The sequence below is a fragment of the Spinacia oleracea genome, chromosome 3, assembly GCF_020520425.1.
Source record: "Spinacia oleracea cultivar Varoflay chromosome 3, BTI_SOV_V1, whole genome shotgun sequence".
In the NCBI taxonomy this organism is placed as follows: Eukaryota; Viridiplantae; Streptophyta; class Magnoliopsida; order Caryophyllales; family Amaranthaceae; genus Spinacia; species Spinacia oleracea.
The window spans coordinates 105,976,748-105,986,507 of NC_079489.1; the positions used below are offsets into that span (position 1 = coordinate 105,976,748).

The window sequence follows — 9,760 nt, forward strand, 5'->3', positions numbered from 1 at the left end:
TCGACGAGCCATGCGAGCTACCGTGCGCAATCGAGTCGCAGCGACGCGGGCAGCAGCATGCACGCTGCGTGCCGCGCGCGCTGGGCGAGAGGTTATGGGCGTGTGTTGCGCGCATTGCAGGGCGCAAGCCCTTCACTACAAGAAAAACCATTTATTGTAACGAGCTTTGGCAACGACTAAAATTTTGTTGTTGCAAATAATGCCAATGACAACGACAATAGACACACGTTGCTAATGTTGTTGCGATATATGAAATTTTCATTTCCCTCCACACCAAAATTAGCGCGGTAGTCTGGGAAAATTGGGGAAGTTATCTCACAACTACTTTCTCGTTGCAATAAAAAGTCCTATATGTACTGCAACAACAATGTTCGATGCGATTAATATTCCATAAATGGACAACAAACTTGTTGTTGCAAAATATTATAATAAAAATTAAAAATTAAAAATTAAATGACACAAAATATGAAATGTTCTGGAAGACCTATCTTTTATTCCCAATTGCAATTTCATCCCAAAAAACCCTCGCACCTTAACTTTTCCCTCCACCGTCCTCTACCTTCCTCTCCACCCGCAGTTCTCTGTCGTTGATTCGCGGCCTTCTTGAGTTCTCCACTGGTGTTTTTTCGACTTTCTCCAATTCTCCATTTTGAACTTCTAGATAAAAATCAGTTATCTCTAGTTTTTTCTTCAATGGTAATGTTTTTGTTGAGTATTTAATTTTTTTTAGCATAATGTGAAACAAATTACTCAATTATATTAACTGAGTGGGTATTCCATTGATTTTGTTTTGGGCTTTCTTGTTTTGGTCTGATTGTTTCCAGGGAAGATGAATGAGCTAAGGTGTTGAAGAGTTCGATCTCTAGCAACTTTTTACCACACCGGTCAACAACTTGCAAACATCAGTACTTGTTTGTGAAATTCAGGTCTCAATTCTCTATCATATGTTCTCTTTCTTTGACATTGATGTTTGGTGGTTTTGTTTTAAATTATTGATTTTTAATAATGAATTTAATAGTTAGCTTATGGTCTTATGGAGTTGATTATTTCAATTTAGTTAACTATTCATTTTATTGTGCATACGGGATTGCGAAGTTTTTAAATTGAGATTCAACAAATTGCTATTATATACATATATATAGGTTTATTCATTAGATTTATTTTATGGATTTTTGTTGGTAATATAGGGATAAATGGGTGTGTATATAAGTTTTGTAAGTAAGAAATTTAAAGGTATAAGGGGTTGGATCTAGTTGTCGGTTGTGTGTTGTATATGAATGGTAGATTGTATGTGTGTGAAAGTTGACTGTATGTTTTTACATTTTGGATTTATATGTAAAGAGAGGGTGCTTTGTTTGATGAGTAAATAGGCGACTGTATGAGGCTAACTGGTCTGTGGCGTATGAGAGTTGTATTGCTAGAAACTAGGTGGCTTACTCATGTGTGTGTGTGCACGACACCGTATGTGCCAAGTTGAGGGTGTATTTTTGGCTAGGAATGGGCTGCTATGTGGCGTCTAGTAATGTGGTTTGTATTTTTCTGTTGACGTTAGGGGTTGTCCAGTCTACGCGAATACGAGGGTTGCATTGTACTACTTGATGTAAGAATCTTGTAGTAAAGGAGACTAGTGGGCTAATTGATTTGAGTTTTGACTGATGCTATTGAATGAAGTAATTTGCAAGATTGATTAGTGTGCTAACTCCTTTTAAATCTTCTATGAGTTTGCTGTTTTTTTTTTCCAGAAGTGGTAAAGTTCTAATATAATTCAAAAGAATAATAGTAAAAGAAATTGTAAGTAGACCTACATTGTCGTAGTGTGAACAGAACTAGCTTTAGATATGGTTCTTTTAAATATGTTTTATGCCCTTTTCTTCCCCTCACTTTGATATGAATTTTTTAGTGACGTTTGGAAGGCTGTAGATTTTCGGTGCGGTGGTAATTGAATGGTGGCTTGCTGGTGGTAGTGGTCTTGTAGATGGTAGTGCAATGAATAGGGTGGCAGGCTAAGTTGGGTCTATTGGTAATTGATGACTTACAATAGGGGCTTAGTGGGGTTGTCGATATAATCGAGGTAGTGGAAGTTAGTAAAATTAAGGTTGTTTGATAGATATATAAAAGGTATTATTAAGTTGATTAGAGTAAACGAGATACTCCATTAAAATTTAGTAATGGGCGGTTAGATATAGGTTAGTGGAGGGAGTGGGTGAAAGAATGAAAGTTATTTAAACATTTAAAATTTTATAGACGTTTAATTATTTTCCAAAATACATAACAAATCATAATTCTGATAAAAATATGGTTAATTTGTTTTAATTCGAGTAAATGAATATCTAAAGAGACCAAATTTCTTTGTCGTCTGGTTTTTAATTTATTTTCTAAGAAACTACATTTCTTAGTTGCATGGTACCTTTATCTAAGAAACCAATTGAGTGACATATATGGTTTCTTATTAGTGGTTCCTTAGCCCATTTTTGTTGTAGTGTGTGTTGGGTAAGGACAATGTAAGGTAAAACAGTTACCCAAAGTCTTATATGTGGCGCCCACACTCTCAATTGACAGTGTGGCGCGTTCACACTGTTTAACTTTACAACATGGCCTAATTTGAAATAAGATATATTGCGATCATGGAGTAATGAGACAATCATATGCTTCCTGGATCAGCAGTAAGGCCATAATCATAAAGTATTGCTTTGATATAGGCTGTTGGTTCGATATATCCAGTAGAAACTTCGTTCCTTTTTTTCTTTAGATGTTTTTCCTTTTAGGAATTCTTTTATTGTAACTCATACTTTAATGACTAGTAACACACTAACACCTATAGAAAAAAAATACTAATTCTTTTAGGGATTGTTCCGTCAAATATAATAATAGTAATTAATAAATAACATAATCAGTAGCGTAGAGTGATCTAAATTTTATGTTAGGTAAATGACGAATAATATACTTTGTAATAAGTAACTCAAAATAATACTAGTATGAAATAAAATTCCTTTTTGAATGAAAAAAAATATCATCGTCCATGTACTAGTACGAGTATAATAATAACTTAGAACAATATTGTAGTAACTCTAAGTATTATATTAAGTAACTCCTGTATGTCACAATAAGTAACTCAAAATAATAATATGGAAAATAAACCTTTTAAAAAATAATAGAAATATTACCCCTTAGTATTATAATGGTAACTCTATTTAATAGAAAGATTCCACATAATTTAATAATAAATAAGGAATTTGTTGATTTATTATGTGCCCGTTGACACATTAGAAAACCAATAAATTATATCTATTACTATTTTGGCAACATGTGCAAATTGTTCTTGTTGTTGTTGTTGTTGTTGTTGATGTCTTATTGCCTGCTTTGTTTGTTTGATTATTTTACTATACGTTTATAATTAGTAAAAATGATTATTTTACTCATGTTGATGTAGACATGAGCAGTTAAAAATGAGTTCTTCTTTTTCCTAATACATGAATAATATGGTTAATTACTAGAAACCAATGTGGAACAAAGATACTATGAAGGCGCGACTTGATTTGATTAAGATGAATGTTAGGGACGAATTGCACCCTATATTGGATGGAGATAAAGTCCATGTGCCTGTTGCGTGTTACACTTTAAGTTCAACTGCTAAGGCTGCCATATGTGATATGTTTTCTAAATTGAAATCCCCGGATGGATATTTATCAAACATTTCTCGTTGTGTCAAAGATAACGGGAAGAAGATTTCATGTATGAAGAGCCATGATCATCATGTGTTTCTTGAGCAGTTGTTGCCACTTGCAGTTCGCGGTTTCTTGCCAAAACATGTATACCAGCCCCTAGTGGAATTAAGTTCTTATTTTAAGAACTTGTGCTCCAAAAGCATTACTGTTGAGCAGCTAGAAAATCTTGAAAAAAAATCCCCTATACGTTATGCAAGCTGGAAATGATATTTCCACCTGCTTTTTTCGATGTCATGGTGCATTTGGTTATACATTTGGCAACAGAGGCCAAGATTGCCGGGCCAGTTTGTTATCGGTGGATGTATCCCGTAGAGAGGTATGCTACTTTTTTTTTTCCCATCATGTTTAGTTTTCATAGTTTTTTGATATGGTAATAATTTTCTAACTTGAGTGATCCACTTATTTTAGGTATCTACGAACATTAAAAGCATATATCCGTAATAGAGCACATCCCGAAGGTTCAATTGCTGAAGGTTATCTTGCAGATGAGTGCTTAACATTCTGCTCAAGATACATGAGTGACATTGATACTAAGTTCAATCGCAAAGGAAGAAATGATGACGAGGAGGGGGAGGATCATGGTTTTTCGGATTCAAATCTTGAAATTTTTAGACCACTTGGTCGTCCTATTGGACAGGGTGCACCTGTACATCTTAGTTTCGAGGAGTGTGATCAAATCCATTCTTATATTCTCAATAATTGCGATGAACTTGTTCAGTTTGCTAAGTAAGTTCGTATACATATGGTACTTTGTTTCTTATTTTTCACTCATTTACCTAATTATTGCTTGTAAATTAATTATTTTTTGTTCTCTGTTACAGAGAGCATAAATTGGAGTTAGAAAAAGAGTGTCCGAGAAATATAGAAAAAAGGCATAAAGCATTGTTTCCTAAATGGGTACTTGAGCATGTACGTTATTTCGCATTCCTTTATATTTTGTCAATAGAGTCCTATTTTTTAATATCAGAGTAATAAATATTTTATCACACCTTATTTTATCAGGTACGGGAACAACATGAAAAGGGTTGCGTTGATGATGATTTATACAACTTGGTTTGTGGTCCTTCTAGAGTTGCAAGGCGTTATGCTGGTTACATTGTAAATGGTTTTCGTTTTCACACCAATGATCGTTCTGAAAATAGGAAAACACAAAATTGTGGCATTATGGTTCGAGGTGACGACTCTTCTGACAAGGAATATTATGGTGTTTTGGGAGATATATTTGAAATTCACTATCCTGGAAGAAATAGTGCATATGTTTTTAAATGTAATTGGTATGATGTAGGACATCATGGCAGGGGGTATAAGGTAGATGAATATGGAATTACAAGTGTGAATAAGATGCGATCTTTAAAGACCGAAGAAGTGTTTGTTCTAGAATCACAAGTAGAGCAAGTGTTTTTTTGTAGACGATCCAAGAGAAAAAGATTGGCAATTTGTTATTAAGGCACAACCAAGAGATCTATATGATATGCCGGATGGTGCTGATAAGGAACTTGCAGATGTGGATGTTGTGGATGTGGATATGGATGCATATCAACAGATAGAGGTGGAGGACGAGCATAATATAAATTCTAATCTAGATGATTTATCAGTTGATTCTTTAGCTACAGACAAGTTTGTGGTTGAGCGAGAATCTAAGGTTGTTGAAATGGTTAAGAAGTGGATTGAAGAGCATAAGACAGATTTAGACTTCATTGATGATGGTGAGATCGAAGAGTTTGAGGATTCTTGTGAAGAAGAAGAAGAGTTTGATTCTGAAACATGAATGATGATTGTTTTTTTATATATTCATAATGTGTTATATGTTGTTGTAATCTCCTTTTATGAATATTTATATTTCAATTTATATGTTTAATCAAATATCATTACGTGGTGTCATTTGTATTGATTTATTAAGTTATCTGTGTTATTTTAATATCTGGTTCATTAATGTGCTTTGTATTATAGTATTTTACTTGTGAAAGGAGAAGAAGCAATACGTAAAAGATGCCTGGAAGAGGAGGAGGCAAGAACACGGGTAATCGTAGCATTCCACCTCGTAGCATTGCGCCTGGAAGACTTCAAACTATTAATCAACTAGCTCGATTCAACTTGTGTAACAAGCAGGATGGAGCTCGCATAGTTGAAAAAGGTAAAAAAAACTGCAATCCATCTTAACTATCTTTTTATTGACACTATTATTTTTTATGTCAAAATTCATGTTCATTAATGAAGGAGTGAAGACAAAGTCTACGGTTGCTGTTCCAAATAAGCACAATGGTCATCCACTGGGTGAAGTTGATAGAGATGTTGTTGACATTGTTTGCAGAAGTAAGGATTCATACGCCACTCCTTTTTTTTAATTCGACGTTAGAGAATTCTCGACTATTTTATGTTTCTTTCTAAGATTTAAAAAACTAGTTACCTAATTATATAGATTTGGATCGACAACGAGCAATGTCTACTGTGGTGAACAAGGAAACGGAGTGTCCAAATCTTATTCACGATCATGTAGATCATACAAGCCATGATTCGCTTAATGTTGAAGATGTTGAAACAAATGATTGTGAATCCCAAGGTTTTGTTGCTTCAATAGGTAACTATGTACTAGTAAAGATGTTCTACTTCTTAATACTTATATATCCTTGTATTTAGGTTCACAAATACAAGCATGTGCACATATTTTTGTTACAGGTCAAATGGCCAAGAGAAAGAGAACAAGTAAGTTAGCTGCTAGAGTTGCTACAGCCTTGCAAGTGAATGAAGCAGCAAATCCAAAGCTGGCGGAGGAAAACTTGAATCAAGAAGAAGAGCAACAAGGAAACGAAGCCTCGACTCATTCAGATGTACTAGGGTGCAATACAGAAACTCAAGGTACAAATTTGTGGCATAAAAAAATTGGATATTGGTGATGGTAATAATTATTTTTATAACAAGTTTTTGCACTTGTCATGTGACTAGCTACAAGCCAGACAAGGGGAAGAGGTAATAGAGGGAAGTATAAGAGTTACGTCGTTGATATGAAAATTAAAGGGAAAGGTTCAAAACTAACTATTGAGATTCCGGATGAAATTGATCGAGCAATTGGAGAAAATGCAAGACACTTGGTGAACGAGTGTGGGCGTATTGTGAGGACAAAAGCTCCGTTGGATGTTAAAAGCTGGCAAGAAGCATTTTCAATTGCTGGTGAAAGCATGTGGAAAGAGATACAGGTAATATATGCATATCTTCATATTCTTAGATTGTTTGGTTGGTAATACCTCGTGCCTATTTTATGTATGCGCGCACCCATTACATTTCCTTTATTTAGTTAGGCCATGCATTTCAAATCTTGTACACGTGTTGAAAATATTTGGCTGAATAAAATGTTGAATTCTGTCATGTAGGACAAGTTTCAAATTGTCGACTCAAGTCAGGAGTTGAAGATGTATGCTTTTGTTGTAGATACCATGCAACGCCTGTATAGGTTGTGGAAATGTCGGTTGCACTACTACTATAAAAGTCCCAAATGTGGAAAAACCGATGATGAACGCTTAAAAAATCCGCCTCCTGACTTACCCCTTAACCAATGGAAGTACTGTGTAAATCATTATGCATCACCAGAATTTAAGGTAGTTAATATTTATAGCACATCTTTCCACCATTTCCATGCTTTAAATTTAATTGATTTTACCAACACATATATGTAGCTGGTAAGCACAAGGAATTCCAAAAATCGTCGGTCTGCCAAGAGATGTAAGCATACAACTGGAAATTTAGCATTTGTTGAAGTGGAGGATATATTGGTAAGACTTCATGCACCAATTAGTTAGCTAGAATACACAAGCTCTATGCATTAATGTAATCACAAAACTGACTTGTGATGTGTTAGATAAAGGAGAACAAAAATGTGAAGCCTTCTGCAGATGTGATATGGCTAATTGAGCACACACATTACAATAATAAAGGCGAACTAGAATGGGCAGGTGACACACGTTCTAAAGAAATTCATGTACGTGACATAGATATATATTAACCTATATTTATTATTAGGTTGTTTATTATCTTTTATAATTTACTTATGTCAACATTTCTGTTTTTCGTTGCTTTTATAGGATAAACTAAAAGATGTTGTTGCTACTGTTGGAGATTCTATGACACAAGAAGAGATACTAATTCAAGTTTTGGAGCCAAGGTCAGGATACATTCGTGGAAAAGGAACTGCTTTACGCAGTTATTCTAGAGGAAAACAACAATTGGAGCAAAGAAAACTTGTCCAAAAACAACAAGAGAAAATACAAGAACAAGAACATAGGATCAAGGAGCTGGAAGATAGCCAACGAAGGCAACAACAAGAGCTTGAAGAATACAAAGCACAACAACAGGAAGCTATGGAGGCTTTTAAACAAGACCTATTGCAGCAGCTCGCAAATATATGAATCTAGTAAAGAACTACCAGGTAAATATGGATTTTTAGTTATTTGTATCTTATTATCTCCTACATTTTACTCGTATATGTGCTTAAATCATGGTGGAAAATTATAGAAGTTCTTGGGCATTTAATTGAGAGTGGTAAGTTCGATGTTCAAATTTTAAATCTTTGTGGAAAACTTTCTGACTTTATAAATGGTAATTATCCGTGTTCATTTTATACATGGAAGAATGAAAAAATGTTCCCCGTGATTGTAATTAGCAATGATTTTTTCATAACTTTATTCTAGTTTTGAGGTGCTAATTAATGTTGGAGGGATGAGTTTATTTGAGATGCTTGATATTAGATACTATTGCTAACTCTCATAATGCTTTACATTCTTGATTAAAAAATGTTGCATCCTACATAGAGTGGAATATTGAGTTGTGTATTATATTTAGTATTCATCTAGTACAATAAATCCATCTTGACATGAAAGGGTATGAAAGCCATTTCCCCCTTTTAGTTAATATAAACTTGTGTTAACTTTATTTCATTTACTTAGCAAAGCTAGTAAATAAGGGTTAAGTCTGAATGTTAGTTTTGTCTTCTAGGTGCAATTAGATTAAGTTTTTAATTTCTTGTTAGATAATATAATTGTTCCAGATATGGTTTTATTATAAATGGTTGTTTATCCTTGATGGCAAAGTTAAAATAACAAGTTATGTGGTGCTAAAGGGGCTTTTAATTTCGGAACCTATAACACATGTATCTTTGGTTGACAACCCAGTCTATAACTGAAAACTTCGTATTGCTTCCAAATTTGATCAACACTTGGTAAATGCTTCACTAAGACATAAATCGTACCAGTACTATAAATGCTCATGTTTTTGCTTGTATCTAAACTCACTTGATTGTTATCGAATAATAATGTACTTGTTTAATCTCCTAAATTTACTGTATATGTATTGTCTGATTTTGTGCCTAAATAATGTAGGGAATCTTCAAAATTTAATAGTTGTATTCTAATATTTATTCACACTGCAGATTTGCAATTATATTCTCACCCAGGGATGTGCTTTCTCTTCAAATTTCAAGGTCCTCGTGACATGGATTTTTGCTTATGAATGTCTACGATGTAGTTTTTTGGAGCCTCCCAACAACAATTGTTATGAATTTTTGGGTATGATATGGAATGTGTATTTTTGGATGTTGAATGTCCTGGGTTATATTTTTGGATGTGGAAGGGCATTGGCTGTATTTATGGATATGGAATGTCGTTAGCAGTTTTTTGGATATTGAAGGTCCGATGTATTTTGGATATTAAAGGCCCTTGGTGAAGCTATGCCATTTTTTTTGGTCATGCTTGCACCTATGATGTATTAAACATGTTTTTAAATTTATATATAATTGGATGATATATTATAATTACTTGGTGAAATTGTATTTTGGAATACATTGAGCAGGAGGATATGATAGATTGAATGAACTTTGTTCTAATAGAAAAATATTTTGTTACCTGATAGCAAAGCTAAATTTACTGCAACGACTTTAGTTGATGCCATATAGTATGATTTATTGTAACGACAACAGTTGTTTCTATAGAGTAGGGGTTATTGCAACGACAATGGTGTTGCTATAAACAGTGATTGCAACGACTTTT

General features: G+C 34.0%; 2 protein-coding genes across 7 annotated transcripts; both read left to right on the top strand.

Annotated features, from left to right (window-relative positions):
• Positions 1-480: 480 nt before the first annotated feature.
• Positions 481-5,606, top strand: LOC110801842 (uncharacterized). 4 transcript variants are annotated; one of them, XM_022007253.2, is made up of 6 exons: positions 481-696; positions 825-926; positions 3,495-4,041; positions 4,134-4,451; positions 4,547-4,634; positions 4,728-5,606. In XM_022007253.2, exons 3-6 carry the CDS (start codon positions 3,929-3,931, stop codon positions 5,169-5,171), a joined length of 963 nt encoding a protein of 320 aa, XP_021862945.1. In that variant the 5' UTR covers positions 481-696; positions 825-926; positions 3,495-3,928; the 3' UTR covers positions 5,172-5,606. The 4 variants fall into 4 exon arrangements, with proteins under 4 accessions (XP_021862945.1, XP_021862947.1, XP_021862948.1 ...); XM_022007255.2 differs by having other exon boundaries at positions 3,557-4,041; XM_022007256.2 differs by having other exon boundaries at positions 3,712-4,041.
• A 108-nt stretch (positions 5,607-5,714) lies between these two features.
• LOC110801844 (uncharacterized) lies at positions 5,715-9,528 on the top strand. Of its 3 annotated transcripts, none has more exons than XM_056840628.1 (10): positions 5,715-5,859; positions 5,943-6,038; positions 6,145-6,303; positions 6,402-6,581; positions 6,669-6,919; positions 7,094-7,318; positions 7,397-7,492; positions 7,579-7,698; positions 7,802-8,145; positions 9,145-9,528. In XM_056840628.1, the coding sequence occupies exons 1-9, from the start codon at positions 5,715-5,717 to the stop codon at positions 8,123-8,125; spliced, it is 1,596 nt and encodes a 531-aa protein (XP_056696606.1). In that variant the 3' UTR covers positions 8,126-8,145; positions 9,145-9,528. The 3 variants fall into 3 exon arrangements, with proteins under 3 accessions (XP_056696606.1, XP_056696608.1, XP_056696607.1); XM_056840629.1 differs by having other exon boundaries at positions 5,719-5,859; positions 6,129-6,303; XM_056840630.1 differs by lacking the exon at positions 9,145-9,528 and having other exon boundaries at positions 7,579-7,672; positions 7,802-7,938.
• The last annotated feature ends 232 nt before the right edge of the window (positions 9,529-9,760 follow it).